This window comes from Podarcis liolepis (assembly GCF_965112155.1).
Source record: "Podarcis liolepis genome assembly, chromosome: 2".
Classification (NCBI taxonomy): domain Eukaryota; kingdom Metazoa; phylum Chordata; class Lepidosauria; order Squamata; family Lacertidae; genus Podarcis; species Podarcis liolepis.
The window spans coordinates 48,632,758-48,659,232 of NC_139555.1; the positions used below are offsets into that span (position 1 = coordinate 48,632,758).

At 39.6% G+C, this 26,475-nt stretch overlaps 1 protein-coding gene across 2 annotated transcripts in view; it reads right to left on the bottom strand.

Moving 5' to 3' along the window:
• Positions 1-26,475, bottom strand: part of SLIT3 (slit guidance ligand 3) — a 411,520-nt gene that overhangs the window by 177,022 nt on the left and 208,023 nt on the right. For both annotated transcript variants that reach the window (XM_083481735.1, XM_083481734.1), the window contains exons 5-6: positions 24,398-24,469; positions 602-673 (exon numbers count right to left, since the gene is read on the bottom strand). In XM_083481735.1, the coding sequence (XP_083337861.1) occupies positions 602-673; positions 24,398-24,469 (144 nt within the window). The remainder of the gene's footprint in view (positions 1-601; positions 674-24,397; positions 24,470-26,475) is intronic.

Below are 26,475 nucleotides of genomic sequence, written 5' to 3' on the forward strand. Positions count from 1 at the left end.
TATATATATTTTTAAATGCATCTTTAAAATTAGTGGTGTTCACATTGCTCATATACTAAATCACATTCCTCACAATGGGATTGTCACAATCCACACAATGGGATTTCCTCTCAGCCATTGTGTTTTCATGCCAAAGCTCTTTCTGTATGTTTAACAATTATTCTCTCTGACTAGGTCAATTGTAAACTGCTTCCAAATACCACACCACTCAGACCTGTTAGCCACCCTCCTAACCATAAAAATACAGGTTCTAGCTGTTAGTATACAGAAAACAATGTGCTTTAGAACCTATTAAACCCAATCTGCTCGGTACAAAACCCAGTGTGGCTTCTAGGGACCACAGAACCAAAGCCTTCTTTTATGGTTTAATTAACAGTAACATCAAGTCAGCAAGTGAGAAAATTTCTCTTGGCTGGCTACACACTTTAGTAAAAAGAGAGCGAGAGAAAAAGAAAAGATGCAAACACTGAAATAATGGCACTGCAGCATGCATGCATGCACGCACACATGCACGCACACACTCTCTCACTCGCTCTCTCTCTCTCACACACACACACGCACGCACACACACACACACAAATAAATCAGAAAGTCAACTCACAGAATCTCCAAGTCACGCAGGGCTCGGAAGGCTCCATCTTCAATGCAGCTGATCTGATTGTTGTCCAGTTGCCTGCAGGAAGGAAGGAAAAGTATGAAGGCTTGCCTGGTAACCACGCTGCCTTGGAGCACCATGTTCTAAGCTTCCCTGTCACTAAGGTGTCCCTCCACCCCCTTGCAGTCTTTGCTTGTCACCAGGAGGAAGCTTGCCTGTAGTCTGCCACGCTGCTCTGTCTCTTCTCACTGACTGAAAGAGCTGCATACTACAGCACACTGAAGCCTGTCAGGTCTCAGTAAATATTAATTGCGCTCCCCCCCTCTAAGGCAGAAGGGAATAATTTCATTACATTAGGGCATCCAATCCATTATGAGCTTTTACCGTCATGTCACTGAAACAATTTCATTAAGCTAAAGGCCTGTAAATCATTGGAGGTCACCATGCTGCCCCCAGTGACCTCACAGAAGGCTGTTTTCCCCCTTTTACTGGAAGTTGTAGTCCTCCGTCCTGACAGTACTAAATCTCAAGGCTTTATCTGCCCAAGAGCTTCAAGGGTGTATGGGGAATATACCAATTCCAAATTAGACTCAACTAATCTAATTTTATAGTCTTTTTATTATTCCAAGCACCAAATGTCTGTGGTGGTTCAATGTTTTTTCTGCATTGTTACTGGCCCCATCTGGTAGGCCTGTCTATTGAAACATTTCTGACCACCAAACACAGAATCACTACAAGTATATCAAGCAAGACAGATCTAATCAAGGAATTAAATGTAAAAATACATACACCAGGAGTGAATTCTTTTCCTTAGGCACTTTAGAATATGCTGGGTAAATGCAGGGGTTATCAAATAACAGAAAGATGCAAAGAAGAAAATGGCTTATTATGCTGATTTCAAGATCTCAGTTTATATCGCTGATTATAAAATCTCAGCAGGTGTTTCCACACTACCAATTCAATACAGATCTTTGCCCAATTCAATATAGAATGTCGTTCACTGACACAAAAAATGTTTGCACACAGGGGTTGAGGATAGACTTGGCCCAGGCACAGCTACATCTGTTCATATTTCTGGACTAGGCTACACACACACACACACACACACAAAATTATTATGCTGAGCTTTGTACTTTTCTAAGGTTTTTTTGGATACATCTACAAATCTTGCTGCTCCTCCAAGCCTGCTGATACTTCTTTCATATGCATGCGTGGTGTTGTTTTGGCTTTATAAAGATCACCGTTCCAGAATTATTTCTCTAGTAGCATACAGCACAGCTGTGGTGTATTTTGCTACTTACAGCGAGTCTGAGCAAACCTTTATACTTTGTCAGGATTTCAAAACAAAGAAGAAGAAAAATCAAGTACAAATTAGATTTTGTTAACAAAGATAGCGAATTAGGTAAGGATATTTTTTCTAACATGAAATTTGTTTTTAAGCTTGCGATCCTAAAATGTGTGCCCATTTGTGTATGTCTGGACATATGAGGCTGGTTCTATTCACTTCTATGGTCCGCCAGGTTGAAGCTGGTAGGACAGAAGAAAGTGTGAAGGAATGTTTTCGCATTCCTTCACCGATTTTTGTTGCTGCTGTGTGTGTGGTTTTTTATAAGTTGTTCGTGCTTTTGAGGCGGGAAAGATTTAGACATGCTAAGAAGTGTGTCTAAATTTCCTGCCACTTGGGGTCATGCCATGGGACTGGAAGGGTTTTAAATCCTTCCGATCCAAGCTGCTTCCCGAAATGTCTCCAGCAAGCCCCCAGTCCCGACAATGCCAGCGTTGGAATTCCTAAGGAACCTAGACCACGTTAATAAATAGGCTTTGACTTCATAGTTTGCAAAATAATAGAATATACTTAAATCCCACTCAAGTCATAACTGAAATCTCTCAACATTTCACAGGAGAAAACAAAGACTAACTTATACTTAAACTGTTTTAGGCTAAAACACATTCACTGACTGAATACTGATGATTGTTGGAGATGTACAGATACTTGGCTGACCTTTTTTTAAAAAAGGGGATATTAGGGGATACTGGATAGGTATAAAAACACCTTCAAAACTTTTGTAATTGTTAATTAAGATACCTAAACAATATTGCTCATGTTTCATTTATTGTTGTTTTGACTACCATGGTCATAGCAACCACAGAAAATAATAATAATAATAGTAATACACACTCACACACACACAAACTCTTAAACATATATTGTCAGTACAAAGGATTTGGAATTAGTAATGAATCAGCTAACTGTTGGAAGAAGGCAATTTCTCCACCCTTGCCAGATTGGCTTTTTGTAGCATGAGACGGCATTACACATTAACATAGTGTACATGGCTACAAAACAATTAACTGAAAATCCTTTTGTAGATCGTTGGGGTTGTAGCACACTGTGCATCTTCAATCATGGAAGGATCCTTGATCTAGAGGGCACTTCTGTGAAGGGAAAGAAGGCAAAGCATTTTTCACTTCTCCTTCCTTCTTCAGCCTCCTGTGTCCCCACCCCAAACCTTGTCTAGTGGGTTGGGGAACTCTCTGGAGCATCACATGAGAGTACAGGCAAAAAACAAAACCCCTCCTTTTCTTTTCTTCTCACAGAAGCCCCCCCCCCCCCCGCAAAGAACCTTTCATAAGTGAAGGTACATAGCCAGATACAAACCTTGGTCTTTATCCGTAAACTTTTAAAATGATAAATTAAAGTCCTTTCCACCATTTTTAGAATGTTGGTGTTTGTTATATATTCTCTTTGCTATAAAATATTGAAAATACAGACACACATATAACACAGCTCTACTTTTGACTCAAGGGTCAAGGCCTGAGCTGCTTCTTCCACCGTCTCTCTCACTCCCCCCTTCCCACAACACATTGCTGGTGGCTCTTCTCTGCCTTGCTGATTATATTTGTATTAATGTACTCTGCAATTGTTGTTCTTGTTAATTCTATTTATATACCGCCCCCCTTTATCAAAAAATCCCAAGGTGGTGTACAACATCAAGAAAATATTTTATGGAACATAATAATAAAAACATACAACACAAAACAGCCTATTCTGCTCTGGATTTAGATGTGATGTGTGCATCAGCACACTGCCCATAACACTTTCCTTTTCCTTTTTAGATTTAACACTGTTTACTCTTTTATTGGCACATTTGTCTTTTTTTTTTTTTAAAAAAAGCAAATTATTCTAGAAGTACAAACAAACACACTGTGAACTGGAATGTTGCGTTTTTTCATTTCACAATGGAGTTAGATGCAACTTATCGAACAGTTGCAATTCAAACACATTCAGCAACATAATCAGGTGTATGTAGGAAGCAGAACTGCACAGGGTCACATCTGCCTCTTCCAAGCACTGACTCTCATGCTACTGTCATATGAACATTTACTTAGCAGTAAGTCTCATTGATCTGAATGGAATTTACTTTGGAGCAGACAAGTATAGCTTTACAGTTTCAGATATTTAGCTTTTTAGGTACACTGGGTAAATCTGAAGAATTCTAATACATGTGGGTGCATGCTAGTAATAATTTAAATAGGCACTAGACTACAGATTCTCCCCTCGCCTATGAATTTCAATAAAAATGTATTCAAAAAAACAGGAGCTGTTTCTAGTAAATAAGGATAGCTGAAGCATTTGCAGCTGGGGATTGGCAAATTTGTCAATTTTGGCTTCTCTCAAGTTTCTCATTTTTCAGCTCTTAAGTTCAGTTTTCCACATCGGTTTACACTTCATTTAAGGGCTACATGAAAATTCAGCAGCATTTCATTGTGAATTTCTCCTAATATGCACATCTTTGTGTGCAGTTTTGCCTGAGATATGCATTCTTTCCATTAAATTGCTGTTGTATGCTATTTTCCATAACGTGTATTTTATACACCCCCTACCCTTGTATATGCATTACTTGGCTGTAGAAATGTGTTGCAAAATCCAAAAATGCACAAATTTTGAAAGATAATATGGGTTTGAATATTGTTTAAGAAAGTACAAAATAGGTAAATTCACCTTTAATTGGAATGGAATAAAATTTCTGCCCCATCCCTAGGCAGTAACTGACGACAGGATGGAATTCAACAGCCTTAGATATTAAGTTCCTCAACTTCTAGTGCACCTTTTGATGAGTGGGATAAAATAGGCATGAAGCGTTAAACCTAAATCCGTCCTTCCCTTGACACACTTTAAGTAAAATATATTAAAGCAGTCACTTAGCATCTGCAAGGTTCTCTGAGAAAAGAAAGCTCTATGTGCTCTCCCACTATTTTACATACAGAGAGCACAAACAACAGGGGGAAAGGCTGTCTTCTTTTATGTAGCCTTCCCAGAGGTATGTGACTGACTATTCGGTTTCATTCAGCTTTTTTAAAGTTATGATTATTTTTACAAAATCAGTTAGACATAATAAGAGCGGGACACTATTAGAAACAATGCTGGACCAGATAGATCCCTCATCTGATACAGTAGAGATATTTTTATATTCTTAACTTGCAGGTAGCCTCAGGGAAGAGCCAGGAACAGCGGGAGATGAAAGCAGGTTGATTTGGGTAGTCCCCCCCCGCCTTTTGCCCTCCACTGCCATTTCAGGTTCTGCACTTGAAATGATCCCGTTTAAGTCTATTAATATTTTAGGAGAAATCTAATGTACTAGCCTAACATGCACCTAGACAAACTGTGTTTGTTTTATATGAGTGCTATACTCGCATTCTGAAGTCTTTCCATCCAGCTTTTCTTAGGTGCAGCCAGCACTAACTATAAGCCTTAGGCTGTATTATGCAACTGCTGAGAGATTTGAACACTTTTTACACAATCTCTTTGTGTACATGCATGGGAGGAGTACGACCAAAGTGGAAAGCTCTGCACCTGAGGTATTTGGGGATGGAGAGTGGAAGGTTATCTACTTTTGCATGCAGAAGGTCCCCAGTTCAGTACAACCCCTGTCATCTCCAGGTATGATGTGAAACATCCTGCCTGAAACCCTGGAGAGTTACTGCTAGTTTGTGCCAAAAAGCCAAGCTTGATGGATCAGTAGAATGACTCAGTACAAAGTATCCTCCTATGCTCTTCTGCACTTTCAACAGACTTTCAGAACAGCTCCTATGTTCAGACAAAGTCTCTCTTGCTACTGAACATGGTACAAGAAAAGCTCTTATATAACACATATATAAATTGTGCACTAAAGTATTTCTCAAACATTTTTATACTTCCTTTCACATCAGTCTTCAGCGTACATCAGATTTTAGGAATAATTCATCAACACAAAAATCACACACACACACACACTGCAGCTAATATCCCAGGGTTCAGTTAAAAACATAACAATCTACTGGAATTAAACACCAGCAAAGGCCTGGGAGCATAAATATGTTTATAATAGTTTCCAAAAATCATTTGTGTTGGTGCCTGCCTGAACCCAGACTCTTATGAAGTTTCTTTAGAGAAAGCAGTCACTGTTCTAGATACAGCCTAAATCTGCAACAGTTCAGGATTTATGTAAGCCCATGTTTCAGAATTTAAAGGACAAGAGGAATGCACAGACATATCTAACCGGTTAAAAAAAATTGGGAGAAGGAATTCATTGCGGAGATTTCTGATGAAAAATGTGGCTGTGCATACAAACAGAAGGTAATAAACTTAATTAAAGTAAACCTCAAACAGTATTTTTTATAAAAATAACACAAAATAGTATTATACTCTAAATTAATTAATTAAAGGAACAGCATCAGATATCGGCTGGAGGCTTAGAAAAGTTAAAGGTACATTTTTCCATATTTGGTGGGACTGTTGCTTAATTAAAATAATTATACCTTCAACAACCAACGGAAGAGGAAAATCTGGGACTTACAAAATAAGGTTATACAAACAACTGTGGGACAGAATTCAATAGACACATTTCAGCAAAAAAGAAGACTTCTTATATTCCCTACTGCTATCAACATCATACAAGGGATTCAGTTTTGATGGATATTCTAAGTATAATGTTATATATGGATTACATTTATTTTGTTATAATTGTAGCCTTTAAAAAAATTTTTTCTCATACTTTCATGTATTTATTTAACACATCTTCTCTTTCCTTCCCAAATGAGCCCCAGTGTCAGGGACTGTCTGGACACTGAGGAGTGGTGGCTGGATACAGATGACAGGGCACTGGGAGAAGGTGGGGTTGGAGATTGACTTAGAAGAGATCCATGATCTGAGGAACCCGTAACAGCCAGGAGGCAAGAGTCAGAGGCAGGCTAAGCTGCAGGATTGGAAAGTGAAGGACAGATGTTGGAGGAGGGAGAGAGAGGTCAGGCTGGTGTAGAGTCTAGGGCTTCCACACTTCCTCCTCCTCCTCCTCCTGCCTCCACACCTCCTGCTTCGCTGTCTCCCAGGACCAGAAGAGGACTGAAGAGGGAGGAGCAGACACCGGTTGAACGCAGGCCGAGTCTTAGACTGCTTGTTCACAGCTCAGCTGGGGAAGATATATAAGCTGAGAATGGGGGTGGTGCCTTCCTGTTGCTGCAACTGCCTCATCAGCTGCACACTTAGAAGTAGCTAAGATTTGTAGGGCTGATTGACATGCCTTCCCCTATCTTCTAGGTGTACTTTTGGCAATAAAGAGTTAATATCTTCCTCTGGACCTTTCTTGCCTGACAGCACCGGGGAGGAAAACAGCAAGAGATAAACCAATAAAATCATCTCAAAAACAATTCAAAAAAAAATTCAGGCAGGCAACAGGATGTCAGAGGTGCTAGAGCAGGGGTCAGCAAACATTTTCAGCAGGGGGCCGGTACACTGTCCCTCAGACGTGGGGGGCCAGATTATTTTTTGGGGGAGGGGGAATGAACAAATTCCTATGCCCCACAAATAACCCAGAGATGCATTTTAAATAAAAGGACACATTATACTCATGTAAATACTGGACTGTCCACGGGCTGGATTTAGAAGGCGAATGGGCTGGATCCGGGCCCCAGGCCTTAGTTTGCCCACCCATGTTCTAGAGCCCTGTATAGCAAGTTATAAATGTTTAGCAGCCAACAAAAGCCCTTGAATAAGCTTCATTTAAATATCTAAAGCAATAGATCATTATTCCTTTTGCCACAGGACATTTCTTGTGTTACTTTTCAACAGGCTTTTTCCCATATAAATTGCATGAAAAAACATTTACAAATCTCTGAAATTGTAAACTTTGCAGGAAATCAATTCAAATCATTCTATTCATATAAAATAAATGAAAAGGGGGAAACCCTCATATCAAACACAATCATAATACAACATGTTTGTTTGTGTGTAATTAGAATTGTAATCTTTCAATAAATTCTATGGATCCTAGAACAGAATATACTTTATTCCTGCTTCTTCTATACTTTGTTGCACTTGTAGTGCTAGTAAGATTATCATAACCAATGTGACTAATATGTTAAGTGCAAATATTTCTTATTTCTCTGTTATATTTCTGTGTTGTTTCATCTAAATGCAATATCCATTCAGAATGATGTAGCAGATTTTTGTCAGCAGTGGAAAGTTCACTGAACTTACAAAATATTCAAAACACACTTTCCCCAGTTTTATATAAATGACAACATAACTATTAAATGTGTGAATTAGAATGCAGTTGGATTTTGCCTTCTTCCTAGTAAGGATGCAATAACTGCATTGATACACCTTAAAGAATCCATTACAATATATTTTAAGTTAAATATTGTAACTTTTAAAACAAAAAACCTTGAAGCTTATATTATCCTGAAACCAGATTTAGAAGCGCTGGAGAGAAAGCTATGGTTCTAATCTAGGGGATGCCTGCCATATTCTGATCTGCAAGGGGAATTTAAAGAACAGAAGCATAGAAAGCAGAACAGGTAAGATTTCCATATTGACTGCAATTCTACCCATTCAGTTTAGTTGTTTTCCTACCCTACAGTACTCTACATTACTATTTTGTGAACTATATACTATTTTACTATATTTACTACATTACTATTTTGTGAACTATATACTATTTTGTGAAGTTATCCGAATACTGAACATTATCAAAATACCATCATGCCAACACAAGAGGGCAGAATCTGCAGACTTGGGGAATTCTAAAGTTAGCTAATTCTAAAGTAAACTAATTTGCTTTGGGTACTTTTTTGCGGGGGAGCTAAAAGGGGCAGAGGGATAACTAAAAGCAAGCCACTGAAAACTGAGCATGCTCAGTCATCACAGAAATCTGACTGGGGAGAGTGGCAGGAAAACTGCACTGGAGGAGGAAGAATAAAATTGAGCACCTTAAAGAGAGCATGGCTTGGTGGCAGGAAACCTTAATAGGGCCATTCTACCCTGAAATGTGTTGCAGGTCCCACATATACTAGTTACATACTAGCCATTGTCTCAGTCATGGGCATTGTAGTAAAGGCAGATTCTCCCTCCTCCCACAAAAAAATACTGTTGCTTGAAAATAATTGCCGTACTTTTCCGTGTATAACATGCCCCCATGTATAAGATGACCCCAGTTTCTTGAGACCGCAACAAAAAAAATGGAGGGGGGGGGATTGCCCAAAGTTGTTGGGATTTTTTTGCCAATTGTCAGCAGACCTTGCTGCAGCAACCAATCACACGCCCAATCGCCGCTGACAATCTTTTGCTGTCTGCTGTCACCAATCGCCTGTCCCCCCTTTGCTATCCATGTATAAGATGACCCACAATTTTGGCCTATTGTTTCTAAGGAAAAAATATTGCTATACACGGAAAAATACGGTACTTGTTCTCTATCAGTTTAGTCAGAATTCCTAATATGCAATAAAGGTTTTAACATTCACAGCTTTTTAGAATGATAAATATATGATTATCAAATCTAAGTATATAACTTTATGTGATGCTAATTTTATTTTTTGAACTACATTGTAAAACATTTTGTGTTTGTTTTTGAGAGAAGAAGGCCAAAGACTGGTCATATCTAAGGCCCCCAGTTAAATGGGACTCTTCCCACTTTCAAAAACTGGTTAATGGAAACAAAACACCCACAATTTCTTTCTTCTGAAGTTATCATATGGAATTAGACTTTCTTAGGTGCTGAACTTTATTTCAAATGCTTTTCTTGCTAAGGATCTCAATTGCTGAAGGTGAAGAAATTTTAAATTGCAGCAATTACATATTTACAGCCTGCATATTCTACACATTATTAAAATGAAAGTTAATTACTTCCCTGCAATTTAAACAAAATTCAAACAAAATTCAAGGGGAGAGCTTTGGCTTAGAGGTAGAGCACATGCTTTGTAAATAAAATATGCCCGTTTCAGTGTGTGGCCTGGTTGGGGGAGACCCCTGCTGAGTGAAAACAATACTGTGAGTGTAAATAATACTGAGCTAGATGAACCAATCATCTGACTCAGTATAAGGCAGATTACTATGAACCATAGTACTAAAGAAATAAGAATTTGAATTTTGATTCTGCCATGTACTCACTAGATGGCTTTAGGCAGGCAGCTTTCTCTGACACTTTCCCCACAACTATAACATGGTAATAATACTACCAACCTATCTTAAAGAGGGTTTTTTTTTGTAATGATTACAACAATAAAATATATGTTAAATGCACTAAGCATTCTAAGAAATTGATGCCAAATATAATGCCAAATATAAATTATATTAATGAAATAAATGTTATAAAATGAGTACTGTAGGTATCACAAAAGTTTCCAACTCCTTCCTAGTTTGGGAAGGATCACTTGACACTCACCTACATTGACCAGAACTATGCCTTAGCTGCAGGCTACTGCAAAGATCTAACAGGCTCTTACCAACTTTGCAAGAATGCCTGCATGCACACATATGTGTATGTATGTGCACACTCACATTTATTTTAATTTGTATGGCTTGAAAATTTGCTATTTCTTTAGACTGAGAATGGTCTTGAGATATATTGGAAGTAAATATTATGAAAAATACAGATCCGAATTTAATGATCATATTAAAATCTTAAATCTCCCTCATTCCCTTCCCCACTTTTCAGTTTCAGGATTTTTACAACATCCTTGTTTCATTTTGCTCAATTGCTGATGTAATGAACACTGCATACCAAACACATAAAAGACCATCTCCATAGCAATTGCTGAAGGTTTTATTGGTTTCCCTAGTTACTCTTGACTGATAACCATCTGTTGTTCTCCACTGCCCAGTGGGGAAGAGTAAATATGAGAAGGGAGGAGAAGCAGTCATTATGGCCTTTCTCAAAGAGATGTTAAGTGTCCCAACCACATTTCAGCCTTTGATAGCAAATCCTGCAACTTCTACATCTCATACTATGTCTCACTCTTCTACCATTTGTTATTTTCTCAACTCTCAAATTCTAAGCGCATCAAGAGCTTACAGATTTTTGCTTAAGGAACTGCAAAGCACCATGTACTTCAATGGTGCTGTATATGATGACAATATTACATTATCTAGGTTAAGATCCAAACCACTTGAAAAGGGGAGTTAGTTTAACATTGTTCAAACTGAAATTCCTTTTCATATGCTGTGTGGAGTTTTCTACTCTAAAAAATCATTAAATAATCCTCTCAGAACCAAAACTGTGAATGTTCAACTTTGCATCAGATATTGGATCTTGACTTCTAAAAATAATAATTTAAATTGGAGGAAGATGGCTGCTTGGGAAGAGGAGAATTGACTTTTGAAGCCATTAATTAAACTACAGGACAGTCTGATCTGATTTTATCGCTTGTATAGGCAGATTTACCGGTAATAATTTGGATTTGCTCCCACTAGATAAATGCTGCCACAGTTATACACTGGCTCCTAAAAGAAGCATTCCTCTTGAGAACTCAACTTCTGATTTGTTTCAGTAACTAAGAAAACAACATTTAAAAAATGATCCTATTGACCAAATGAAGACCAAGTCTTTTGGGTTAACCTGGGTTAGCCTGCTTGAATTCCAACAGTGGGATTCAACTAATGATTCCCATTAGCAGAAGCCCTCTGCACTGGTTTCTGCTTGTATAACAGTGCTTCCCTGACTCTATTGAAATTGGCTCGGGAGGCCAGAACAGTGCACAAGGTAAGGAGAAGAGGGATTGTTCCATTCGGCGAACTGAAATGCTTGCCCTGACAGCCTTAGTGTGATGTTCAATTCCTCCCCATTTGTTTGTAATGCAGTTACACTCTTGGAGCACTGAGACAACAGGATGAAGTTTGGTAAACACATTCAAGGCAAAACTTCAACTTAAAACCCCAGCTAAACTCCATCATAATATTTTCAATGTGAGAACATGTGTGTGTGTGCGTGTAGGTTAAAACATGAAGCATAGAATTTTATTCTGAAAATTGCATCCAACAGTCTTAAAGTTGAAGAAAATTACTGCATTATCCCTCTTGGCTTGAATATAGTGCAGTATGTCTACTGGATAACACTGAAATGATTGCTGGTGTAGACTTTCAGGATAACTTTCTTCATTTCAAATATGAACCTCAATTCATTTTCAAGGGATGCAGGAAACATGAAATGCACAATTTAGTGTCACAACATCCTTGAAGATTCAGACAAACGAATTAAAGTTGGCAGACACATTCAATACACTTTTCTACATTTCAAAAATAAACTCTTGCACCCTTTTCCAAAGGAGGATATTGCATATGGATTATAATGTGACACTGAAGAAAAACTGTTTGTAAACTTTGATTTTCCTATTTCATATTCAGGGATGGGAACCTATAGCTCTCCAGCTGTGGTTGGATTCCAATGCTCATCAGCCACAAACAGCTTGGCTAATGGTCAGAGAGAAGGGGCGCTGTAGTCCAACAACATTTAGAATGCCACAGTTTTCCTATCCCTGCCATACATTAAGTAACAGAACCTTTCATAATAAAACGGATTGGGATTTTCATAATGTGGATTGGGCTGGATCAACACTTTCACTTTCAACAGACCTAGTGAAATCAATGACACTTAAATTAGCCATTACTAACTGAAATATCATAAATTTCAAAGGATTTATTTAAAGTATGACCAAATTTAGATCAAAGCCAGTGGAATTCTACTTAGAATACTCTTAAAAGCACTTTACATTCACTTTTAAAATCTCAATGTACTTTAGAAATCAAAGTTTCTGATGTGAATTGATGTTTACTATCCATCAATTTGGAAACCTCTCAAAGCTTCCAAATAAATAATAATGAACTGCACCTCCTCTAACTATTGGAAGAAAACCTAACGGGGTGGGTGGGGTGGATATAGGACTTAAGGTTCTCTACTCAGTTTTCAGCTCCAAACTGATACATGTTTCAAATGATTATCAATTCACATTCAATAAACACTTTTTGGGCATTTCCATTTTGCAGGAGGGGGGGGGGAAGGATTCCTAAGGCTGCAATTCTATACTGTACACATATACCTGAAGTAGCAGCGCATCCAGTGGGACAGAGCAGCAGAGCAGTCCTCCTGACACTGTCATCACTGAAGCTCATTTGGATGGGAATGGGGCAGAGCAGTGGTGAGGATGGAGGTGCACATGTGCGCTGGCAGAGTCAGTCAGATGCTCCTACCATTCTGCTTGTCAGCTTGGCCTTGCCATCACCCTGTCCCATCCTGATAAGCAGCAGCGACAGCACCAAAATGGCTCCGCTGGGGGATTCACACCACATTAAATTCACTGCCATCTTGCTCTTCACCTCCTGGTAAGTAGCAGCAACATGAATGGCTGGTGGGGGGGCAGGTGAGCAGCAGCACCCCACCCACTACTGACTTTAACCCTAATTTCAGATTCCTTCATGTTTCTGCATTTCCCTGGAAGCTGCTGCTATTAACTACAGAGGGAGGGAACATGGTGGTATTCTACATCTAACAGCAGCAATAGAGAGGACAGGATTTTCCATTCAGGAATTAGGGCTAGTGAAAGGGATAAAGCCAACCTTTCATACTGCTCTAACCACAACCCAAACTACTTCCCTCCCACAGCAGCTTTTAGGGAAATAAAAAGACATTGGGAAGTTTGATTATGCATCCCTGCCTCATCAGGATGTCAAGTATCCAGTATGTCTTGTACTGAATCAAACCATTGGTCCACCTCACACACAGTACTGCCTCCACTGACTGGCAGCAGCTCTCCAAACAAAGATCTCTTCTTACAGCCCTACCTTGAGATGCCAGGAATTAAATCTGGGGCCTTTTGCATGCAAAGCATGTGAGCTACCGCTGAGCCAAGCTATACCCCACCCCTGCCATTGCAGGAAGCATAGGTTTTTAAATGTTTAAAACACAGACATAAAACCTGAGCAGTTAAGCTTCCTATTTTTTTCATCCCCTCCATCCCTCCTAAAAATTATTGCTTGAGGGTTTTTTCATTTTTGTTTTAATTTCCGCTAACGGATAGTCAGACATTTGAGATACAGACCACCCGCTTTACTTTTTCTTATATAGTCTGCATATATACAAAATGAGTACAACAGGAACACATAAATGTACAAATCCAACATCTCCTAAAATAAAACTGTAACTTAATCTGTTGTTCTGTTTTACACTATAATAAATTTGTTAGCTTTGAGGATGCCACAAGAGGCTGTTGTTGTTGTTTAATGTCATCTAGCTTTACTAATTGCCAACTGGCCTTGCATTTAGAAAGCTAATGTGTCAGAGAAACAGTTCTAGGCTAGACCTCTCCCCGCATACTGTCCCTTATACTTCTACTCTATATACAGATCAATTCTAAGTCTAAGAAATATTCTATGTCCGGCATCGGTAGACTGCATGAGTTCATTGCTTATATGCATATGTAGAAAACAATTTCCCAACCATTTTGCCCCACCTTTATCAATTATGTCACAGAGCTATATTCCTAGAATCATTTCCACTTTGTTGAAAAAGGGGGGTGCTGAGCAGACACAAATATTGCCTGAAAATCCTGCTCTCCCACTGAGTTTAAGTGAAGGGGGTCACACTAGCATAATTCTGCAGCATCTTGCTGAACAGTATTAATAGCCTTTCACGATTGGTTCAGTCCATGGTTAAATTATATGTGTTCTGCTGTTTTGGCCAACACTACATGTTGACCCTCCCCCCTCCCAACAATCCCCAGAGAACAGAGTAACTCAGTACAAAAGGTTTGCATTAAATGTAATGAAACAAATGACAAAATCAATAAACCAGGAACTATGAGGCTATCATAAAAATGATGTAAACCCAGAGTTCACAATGGTTATAGAGCTATTTAAAATTGTAATTAAAACCAGCACAATTTTTTTCCTAGGATAAAAGCCTCCTTGACAGCCCCAAATATATGCTACAGGAAATCTTCAACAAATATATCCGAAGTTGGCATGAAGTCAGCATAAATTAGTCAAGGATCACCTCTAAGTGTACATTTTTGAGTCAAAGGGATAAAAAATTGAGAATGTTGGATTTTACATGATTTTTGAATCGCACTGCCATCTATTTAGTAAAGCTACACAGCTACACAACATACGGCACAGACCAAATTAATTTAGTTAAATGTTCCAATCAAGTGCCTGACAATGAGATTTTGTTTAATATCAATGGCAGTAAATTTTGCTAAAGGTCAGCTTTAACCTCTTGTATTTATCTATCCTTACTATTCAACCTTTGACTTCTTTTGCTGCCCAGTTTTGGTGTAACTGAATGAAACATTAAACACAGTCATGCAACATTTAGTCATATGAATTATACTTAGTTGTGGAAACTATTCCTCTGAGCTAAAGTGACATTTTTCAGGCACCATTCCATTATAAACATTTGACTCCAGCATCAAACAAGGAAGGTAAAGAATGTTCCATTCAAGGTCATAGTTGAGCAGGTTAACATAACTGATGACAACAACTCAACAATAGCCAATGACCTTACAAAACCTCCTCTTCCCATTCTCCAAGTATAAAACTGAGGTCAATACAGTTGCACTTAGGACACAAAGGAAAGCTGAGTATCAGTCCTGAGCACAAAAAGCTCTAATCAAAAAGCTCTATCTGCAAGCCTAGGGAGCCGTGCCAGTCTCCCCAGGCTTGCGGAGAGGTGCGCGAAGCCCAGGCAGCTCCGCGCCACCCTCCGGAGCCCCGCGCGGCTTCACGCCGGGATCGGGAAGGTGGCACAGAGCTGCAGGAAGCCCTGGAGCGCAGGCAGCTCTGCGCCACCCTCCGGAGCCCCGCGCGGCTCCGCGCCGGGATCCGGAGGGTGGCGCAGAGCTGCAGGAAGCCCTGGAGCGCAGGCAGCTCTGTGCCACCCTCCGGAGCTTCGCACCGGGATCCGGAAGGTGGCGCGGAGCTGCAAGAAGCCCTGGAGCGCAGGCAGCTCCGCGCCACCCTCCGGAGCCCCGCGCGGCTTCGCGCCAGGATCGGGAGGGTGGCGCGGAGCTGCAAGAAGCCCTGGAGCCCAGGCAGCTCCGCGCCACCCTCCGGAGCCCCGCGCGGCTTCACGCCGGGATCGGGAAGGTGGCACAGAGCTGCAGGAAGCCCTGGAGCGCAGGCAGCTCTGTGCCACCCTCCGGAGCCCCGCGCGGCTCCGCGCCGGGATCCGGAGGGTGGCGCAGAGCTGCAGGAAGCCCGGGAAAGCCTGCATTCGCCCCATAGGACGCACACACATTTCCCCTTCATTTTTGTAGGGGAAAAAGTGCGTCCTATAGGGTGAAAAATACAGTACATATACAATGGGCAGGGCGCAATCTATGTGTCAATTAAGTTCCCATGCATTTCTTCCTATAAGAGCTCATATGCAGAAAGGGCAAAGGTCACAAAATCTGGAGCCAATATGAGCCAAACTGTAGTTATGGGTCATGTCTGAATCAGGCTGGATCTTCATCAAGCAGCTATACTGCCTTTGTTAACAGATGAAGCCAAATCAGTGTCAGATCCATGAAGCAGTGACTGAATTTGAACCAAGGTCATGACGCTCTGTAAGTGCTGCAAAGCAGAGTTGCTCTTGGTCCAAACTCTACTAATGCCTTGTCTTGATTCCACTCCTGTGCATAGAGAGGCTTGATCATCTCCTTGCTCCCCTTCATTTTCCACCACCTACCCTTTGCTCTTAGTCTATCTGCAACCTTATAATATGCAGCTTCCTGGAAACAAAAGAAAAAGATGAAGAAAATAGTGGTGTGTAAATGTAAACAATATGCTTTTACTGCAGTTGTACGCACGGATCTTTATTACAGTGAGGCATGGGAACTAAAGGGTTGCAGCAAAGGCTTTACAGAAAAGTAGAAGATATTTGGAAGAAGTGACATCACACAAGTGTTTTTAAAAGTATATCCAAGTATAAGGGGAAGAAAGGGGTGGAGTCATTTGAGGGAGCAGGAGAAGGCTGAGGGTAATAGAAGTGGATGAATGATGGTCATGGGCAGGGATGCAGTGGGATAAAATAGCAGGGAAATAAACAGAGAAAGGCAATGGTGACCTTTCTGCTGAATTGAGGAACATGTGGTCACACTGATGAGGGTGCTGAATGATCCTGGCAGCAGAATGCTGGATGGAAGCAAGGGAGCTGAGGTGACATAAAGGAAGAGCAGAGAGGAGAATATTGTAGTGGTCAAGGTGAGGGATGACCAGGGTGACAAAGATAAAGCACCATATTTCTGCAGTGCTGCAAAAGGAGACGCCATAGTCTTGGAAACTGGAAGAGGAGGAGGAGGAGGAGGAGGAGGAGGAGGAGGAGGAGAGAAGAAGAAGAAGAAGAAGAAGAAGAAGAAGAAGAAGAAGAAGAAGAAGAAGAAGAAGAAGAAGAAGAAGCAGCAGCAGCAGCAGCAGCAGCAGCAGCAGCTTTATACCTGTACAACAAGGTATTGAAATACTTTATTGTCACTTGTACAACTTGTATACAGTGAGATTACATGAGCACTCCCCACTCAGCTCTCTTAGTCTTAATTCCCCTCGTTTACTGATGCACACCCACCAAACCCGAAAGTCAGTTGCCCTGTTGCTATCTTTTCATTCAGCAGCCTAACAGCCCACGTATAGAAGCTGTTCTTTACCCTGTTGGTGCAACTAATCATGCTTCTATATCTTCTGCCTGAGGGCAGGAGATCAAGAAAGTGCCGGCCAGGGTGTGAATCATCCCTGAGAATTTTCCTCACTCTCCTGAGGCAACGTTCTTCCGCTATTTCATCCAGCAGATTCACGGGACAGCCTATAATATCTTGTGCTGTATTCACCACCCTCTGTAGGCACTTCCTATCAGATGATGTCCAACCACCGTACCACACCGTGATGCAGTATGAAAGGACACTTTCTATTGTTAACCTATAGAAGGAGATCATCAAATGTTGATTGACATCGTTCTTCCGCAATACTCTGAGGAGATGGAGTCTCTGTTGGTGACATTTTCAGTGGATATGAGGCAAAATGGGGTTGGGAGAAAATATTATAATTTTAGGGTCTGACATGTTGATTTTGTGAACAGTGAAGCATTACACTGGAAATATCCAACCAAGTCATTTGGAAAGTTTGGACAAAAAGAGGGAGAAAATACTCAGTAGAGAGGTAGAACTGGATGACATCTATGTATAGATTGTCTGGAAAGTCATGGGATTTGATGAGGTCACTGAGGGATAACATGTAGACAAAGAGCTGCAGAGAGCTGCAGAAAGCCAATAACAAGTTATTGAAAAACACCAAACAGAGGGAAAGTTGTGGAAGATTTCAATAATAATAATAATAATAATAATAATAATAATAATAATAATAGAAGGGATGCCTAGATTGGTAGGGACTAGGGAGAGAACCAAATGAGGACAAAATCATGGAGACATATCATAAAGAAAGTAAAGTAATATAAAATGATCCATTGTGTTGAAGCAACCCAAAGTAGTCAAGGAGTGTGCTCAGAAGGAGTAAGGCAGAAGAAGCCAACAACCACAAGTATGTCTGGGAGTGCCTAAGATGCTGTAGACTTATCTGTAATTCCAGCTCAAGGTTAGGTGCATTTTTATGTCTCTTGCTGGATAGCCAGAACCAGGTGTCACAGTTTGGAGTGACAGCTTCAGCAGTTCTAAGGTGAAGTTCCAATGGTACCCTTGAAGCTCTGGGCAGGGTTCAGGCTGGAGACTCCATAAAATCACAGCTCAAGTGCCATTTCAGCATTTTCAGAGTGAACCTTCAATATGAACTACAGCTCTTTCTCAGTAGGCCTCTTCATTTAAAAGGACCCAGCCTGTTGAATCTGATGTATCAGTGGACAAGGGCTGTGGTTTCACCATGGCTTCTGAGTTGGAGGCCAAAGACAATACAACTTCCTTGGACTGGAGAGGCATTGACACAACAGGCTCCACTAGAACCAGTGCCTCTGATTCAGTATGTACATCTGTGGCTGGGCCATTTCCTCTCTCTGGCTTCACTGCCTGAAGAGGTGGAGTCTGAGCCCATGGTTACAACTGTCATGCTTTTTATAATCTATCTATAACTGCTCAACTCTCTGTAGCCTCTCTTTATGTGAGTAGTTTTATACTATCTCCAGTGGCTTCTCCAAGGTTTCCTGCCCCATAGGCTGCTGCTGTAAACCACTGACAAGGTTACTCTGTCAAGGGAAGAACATAGCTTCCTGGCCGCTTGAGTGAAGATTGCCCTTTTTAAAAAGCTTTCTTGTTAGGAGTATTACGGCATCCAAGAAGTTTATGATCAAATTCCTGAAATTTCTACTGCACATGCTGAGAACGGGGATGTTTCATTTCCAACAAAGATTTTCAGATGTAGCAGCAGCAAGGCAGCATCAGAAAAGGTAGTCTCAGTGTACAGATTATCACTGTTCTGGGTTCACTGAGGTATGAATCTTGGCCTTGCAGATGCATTGTTTAAAACCACAGTATCATCATCCTTTGCGCTTCTTCTGACTAGATGTTTCACAATTCCAGAAATTGTGAACAGGAATCAAAATGGGGATAAGATTTGGAGAGTGAGCGAGCAAGAGGGCGCCATAATGCTGGAAACAAGCAGCAGAAGGCTTAAAGCAGTTTACAAAAGATTCTTGTAAGAAAAGTGTTTTAAAGTCAAGTATCAGGTGAGAGACAACTGAATGTCCCAGCTTGAAGTGTCTCCCACTGGTAGGTATAGACAGGGTCTCTGAGAGGAATTATCAGGGGGTACAAAGTTTCTTTTGTGCCCCTTCCATTCTCAATTAGTCATTCTGTTTCTACCCACTATAGGTTTATGCCATGAGGTGCAGCCTATAAAATCAAAAGGGATACGGAAAACAAGAGAGGGGTTGAGTGGAGCGTTCTGTTGATTTCCTGCATTTAAAGGCCTTATGTTCTCATACTCCCTCCATGATAAATATAAATAAATATCAATAAATTAAAAGAGGATCAGAGATAAGAAAGAACATTTGATTTGAACCTCTTTGTTTATGCTACAATACAGAAGGAGAAAGAATTCACATTGGAACATCCTTTTATATTGCAATGCAGATCAGATCATCAGAAGACATTAATATTAGTATAAAAAGGTAGATAAACTTACTACTTATTTTTTAAAAAGAGCTTTACTGACCTTTTGTGTAACATTTGGAAACGGATAAGCAAGTCTGTACTCGGTTAACAATTTCAACAGATCTAATGGCTTTAACTGTACATTTACAAAATTAGCTTTATGTACTGAGGGTGAATGTTGCATTTCTTTTCCAAAATTATCACCACCAAGGTCAGCAGGATATTGCTCTGATAAAGATAAAGCTTTTCTCTCCACATCACTTTCAGATATGGCAAGATATTTCCACCAGAAATCAGATATTTCTGCCAACTGCTTAACGGCATTGAAGTGGACAGTTAATCCTGTTACAACATTGTCTACTAAAATGTGAAGAACACACTTATGAAGTATCATCTGCATCATTCATTTCTTCCAAGTTAGCCTCTGTCAGGTGTCACGCAGCCATGACCCCTTGACCTTAATTCCATCACATCTACAGGAGAGTTTTATTTCTATATTTTGGTTTGACACAACCAAATTGGCTTCATTCCACATTCATTTCCAGTTGTTTTGAAGTTTTATCTATGATTGCTACTTCAACATCCAGTGTGGTATCCCTAGCTTGGATGACCCTGTTGCAAATATCTATAACAGCTAATATTTTGTACCACATGGCTAACATTAACACAGACAAGAGATATTGCATAAAATAAAACAAAACACCATGGACTTCATTTCTTGTTTGGGCTGTCAAATTTAGTTCTAGGAGGTGTTTCAGTGCTCATTTAATGTCAGGCAAGTGAGCTGTAAAAGTCTTTACACATTCAACACTATATGCCCATCCAGTTTCAGACATACCATGAAGAGAACCAATACAGTTTTGTAGTAATTCCCACCACTTAGGGCTGCAACTGAACAGATGGGAAACAGTTTGAATTGTTCTGGGAAAGGTTATTGCTTCAAGTATGTATTCAGCAGCCGCACTTCCACATAAGTTGAGTGTGTGACAACTGCAAGATAAAAAAACTGCTGTCGAATGTTCTTATATTTCTGCAGGTGCACTGTTGTGTTTTTTCAGCCATATTTGTATAATAATAATAATAATAATAATAATGATAATAATAATAATAATTTATTTATACCCCACCCATCTGGCTGGGTTTCCTCAGCCATTATTATAGGCATGAACTCTTACAATCACTGAAAGGAATAGCATGTGCTTTCAGTGTATCAATTATCAACAAGCAATTTCTTGTTGCGACAATCTGCAAACTTAAAAAATCTTTATTGAATCTCAACCCTTGATTCTTTTAAAAGTACTTATCTCAAAATAAATGTTGCTTGTTCAATATGGGAAGAATCTGGTGTTGATGTCCCAGAACTCCTGTCCCAGAAAACAGGTGCCTTTCTAGTTCTCACCAAGCTAGGTAACATTCTCTGTGACTATTGCCTTTCTCATGCTTTGGGGTCATGTGGGGAAGTTTCTACCACTTCCCATTAGAATGCCAGGTTTCAGCAGATCCCAGTGCAGACACAGAAGTGCTAGTCTCTTGACTGTCTTGTGCCAAAATAATTGATATAGAAAGTAATGTAAAGCTTGTTTCTGTTGACTCCAGACAAGCCACTCTCTAAAATGTAGCTCTCATTAGTGATATAAACTTCAGTTTGCTTTCTGGGAAAACTTCATTGCAGTAACAGGAAGTACCCTTAAAACTGTTGTGGGGGGGAACCATATGTCTCGCCCCTTGAAAGACTAACCAGAGTATCTCAATAGCTCCCTGCTGCCCCAAGATTCCCAAGCATTGCAATTAAAGGCTGAAAAATCGTAGAGTTTGAAGGGATCCCTAGGGTCATCTAGTCCACCCTCCTGCAATGCAGGAATCCTCAGTTGAAGCATCCATGACAGATGGTCATCCAACCTCTGTTTAAAAACCTCCAAGGAAGGAGAATCCACAACCTCCCAAGGGAGTCCATTTCACTGTCGAACAATTCTTACTGTCAGAAAGTTCTTTTTGGTGTTTAGTTGGAATCTCCTTTTTTTTGTAACTTGAAGCCATTGGGTCAGGTACTACCCTTCGGAGCAGCAGAAAACAAGTTTACTCCATCTTCCATGTGACGGCCCTTAAGATATTTGAAGATGGCTATAATGTCTCCTCTTTTCGAGACTAAACATACTCAGCTTCTTCAAACATTCAATTATTAGTTTGTAAAACTGTTACTTTGATTGTTTTATGTTCCAGAATATGCTTTCGAGACCAACATTAGAGGCCTGAAAACCTCTTTACGTTATAAGTGGATGAAGAAATTAAAAGTAAAAGATTGCAGTAAAATCTTATTTAGAAGATTGCTTTATGCAGAGGAGTCATCCTCAGACCAACATGAGGAACATGTATTTCAATCAATCATAGTTTTTAATGATGTAATTATGAAATAGGTGCTTTTAGTATTCATAATTAGGTGTTGAACAGATGGTGAAGGATGAGATTAATCCATTCATTAAATTAACTTATGCTAGAAGTAATTTTTCTTATAGGAAGTTTCAACTTGGTGACATAATTTTAATAGTATAGTAATAGGCCTAGCTATTGAATTGCTGTGAAAGTTAAAGTGACAGGCAAAGGGTTATTTCCTGAATTCATTAAGATCTACAACTGATTTAATACCACTAGAAGGAGTAACAGGCTTCTTTAACCTACAGTATTGCTTAAAACTAGGCAACGTATATGAGGTGACATATGTGACTTCTTTTAAAGCTTCCAGAAATCTGTCCTATGTTTCCATAAAGCACGGTTTTATTGTATATTGGAATCTGTGAACGATCTCCTCCCATAAATATCTGAGGGAGAACTCTACAGCACTTCAGAGACCCAGCTGCAGTAACTTGGCAAAAGAAAAAGGGCACCCATTTGTGGCACCCAGATTGTACAATTGGCTCCTGAGGCAAGGTATGCCTAACCCCATCTCTGACTATCTTTCAGTGGATAGTGAAGAAAATTTAATTCCATCATGCTTTTAGTTAAATACTAACTTGTTCACATCACAATGCTTTCACTACTGCTGTTATAACAATTTGCTGTTTGTTTTAAACGTAGTTACATTGGTCTTGTTTCTAAATTGTGAACTGACTTTAACAGAGATAAGCTGTCATTATTAATAATGAATACTACAATGCTCAAGGAATGTCAACATCATAATACACTAATTTATTCTGGGGAATTAAAAAAATTATTAAAGTATATTTGCAGTCTATAGTACGTTAAGAAATATTTTCACAAATTGGTATCCGGCACTAGATTTATTTTTAGCAACACATATATAAAACCGAAGTAGTATAGTGAAGACAGGAGTGCCTGGCGTGCTCTGGTCCATGGGGTCACGAAGAGTCGGACACAACTAAACGACTAAACAACAACAACAACAAGTAGTATAGTTGAAAAATGCACTATTTTGGAACAAATAATCCCTGCTCTGAATTATTTTTTTAAAAAATGAAAGGCATATTATAGATATAAAAAAAATGCCCTCCAGTTTAAATTTGTGCATATATTAAAACTAAAAATACAGAGAGAAGATTAGCATGTAATTTAACATCAGGCACACAGAACATTTAAGAGATGGAATAATAAAAAGAATCAACACCAGGAATTACCTGTATATGTCATAGTAAACCAGTTAAGAGTTGGAATGGAACTTTCCAGTTGACAATTTAGCTGTTTGCAAGGTGTTAGGCAAGTCACTCTAGCTCAGCAATATTTGCCTACTTTTATGGGGCTATTGTAAAGACTACTAAAATAAAGTATTTGAATCATTTTGCAAATTTAGAAAACAAGATACAAAATACTATTACAGCTATTACTATCTGAACAGAGGAGGGCAGCATATAGTTCACTAGGCTGAATTTGAAGTTCAGAGGACTTCTGCACTTATGGAATTATGAGTCAACTACATTATTCACTTATATACCATCAAGTGATGTGATGTTCCATTAATAGTGCAATCCTATATATTTCTATTCAGAAGTAAGTCCTATTGAGTTCCCTGGGACTTACTACTAGGTAAGTGAGTGTAGTACTGCAGCCCTTTGTTTTTCTGTAGCCACAGGATGAGCTAGCCCAAGACATCATAGTACCTCGGGTGGAAAATCCTAAAGGTTTCATTAAAATACTATATGTTCTAATTACAATAAACATACAATATTAAGCTAAACAAATTATCAGCCTGCTCCCTTTGATGAAACATCTGCTGGCTCAGGCAATTGACCTGTGAAAGACAATGGAATCTTGGAAGAGTGTGCTTATGTTTAATGCAAATGTGAGAGCATGGAAGTGGACCAGTGATTTCTAGGCATGGAAACCATTTCCATGTATGCCTCTGGTCCTCAAATACCTAAGAGCAGTAGCATATAATAATTCATATTCAGCCCAAGTTCTATTGTAGATGTGACTTACAAATTCTTCACATCGGTAATGCCTCGAAAAGCCTTTCTTGGGATGCCTTGAATCTGGTTTTCACTTAAGTCCCTAAAGAAAAGAAAATACACACTTATTAGGGACAAATAAACAAAAAACACACAATGACATAGAGAAATGCTCACAGCTGTAGACAACTTAGAGATGGATAGAAATAGTTGCACATTTACTGTATTTCAGCAGGTTAAGTGTTGAAGTGATTGCTGGGAAGGCTTTAACATTTCCATGAACTGTGGATACTGTATATGGCTATTATGGGATGACATAGCCAGTGGCGTAGCGTGGGTTGTCAGCACCCGGGGCAAGGCAAGTAATTTGCGCCCCCTAACCCGTGGATTTGCTCCCCCTAACCCTAACCCCCAGATGTTGCGCCCGGTGCGGCCGGCCCCCCCTGCACCCCCCACGCTACGCCACTGGACATAGCTAATGGAACTGCAGATTCTTATTCCTATGTGTTTGGATTAAATATTATACAAAATTTACCCTCACAGATGTTAAAAGCATTTTTTTCAAATTTGTTTGTGCCTTTACAACCCTTTTTTATTATTACAGATTAACATTATTAAGGACGTGAACTGTAGGGGGAACACACCTGGGGTAGCATAGAAAGACAACAAATACAACAGTAATGTGTAGTGCAATCCTATAGATGTTTACTCTGAAGCAAGCCGTACTGAGTTCAATTAGATTTGTTCCTCGGTATATGTACATAGGACTTACTAAAAGAGCGTACTGTAGCCTTACAGAACAAATCTCTCAGTAACCCCTTGTCTCACCACTCTTTGAGATACAATGAGTACAGAACAAAGTGGGATCAAAGTGATTAAAACTGTTTCAATAAATGCAAATTAAGAGTCTTAGGAATTTCAGTATGTTCCAAGAAGAAAGAGAAAAGTATTAAGTATGAGAAAAGTAAATATCATGGAATTGTGGAGTTGGAAGGGACCCGAGGGTCATCTACTCCAACCCCCTGCAATGCAGGAATCTCAACTAAAGCATCCAAGACAGATGGCCACCCAACCTCTACTTAAAAACCTCCAAGGAAGGAGAGCCCACCACTTCTTGTGGGGGGTATGTTCCACGAATGAAAAGCTCTTACTGTCAGAAAGTTCTTTCTGATGTTTGGTTGGAATCTCCTTTCTTATAACTTGAATCCATTTGTTCTGGTCCTAGCCTCCAGAGCAGGAGAAAATCCTCATGTGACAGCCCTTTAGATATCTGACGATGGCTATCATATCTCCTTTCAATCTCCTCTTTAATAAAATCTCAGCATTCCCCTCTACTTAATATTTGTGGCCTAATACATGCATAAACTGTAGTTCATAAAAAGAACAAAACAGTTACCCAAGAGCATTGCAAAATTAAGCAAATTGCTCTTATTAACATCCAAAGGAAACCTTTGTTTTTAATAAAATACTTGGACAGCCTCTGGCTAATTAAACAATCTATGCCCTTTTAAACTCAGAGTATTATTGTTTTGTTTGTTATTATGTTATGTATTTTGTGCTTTTATATTGTACACTGGCCTATGATCTTCAGATGAAGGGTGGTATAGAAAAATAAAAAATGGGATAGAGCATGGACTTTAAGGACACTAATACCCGACCAAGCTTAGTAAACTGTTTTTTTAAAGGGATGTACAAATTGTTCATCCTAAAGCCAGACTGCTCAACTGGGTAGTATTCATTATAATGCACTCCATGCAACCCCCCACCCACCTTTAAAGTAAATGCTGCATTGTAAGGTGAACCTCCATCAAATTGATTTTATTGAAAAACAAGCATTGTGACTCTGAATAAGAGCACCACACAGAAAACCCACACTGACATCTTAGGTCAAGCTGTGTCACCCAGGGCTTTCTTCTGTTTTCCATCAGGATGATGGTCCATTCGACCCCCACCCTAAATGTCTTTGTCAGACTAATTCAATTTATGCTAGTCATCTAGTCTACACCAATTCCTCTCGGTAGCAAAATTGTTCTCTCAGACAGACACACAAATGGCCATGCAGAATACTATATTGTTTTCTAAAAGACATGTTTCACTTTCCAAAATTAT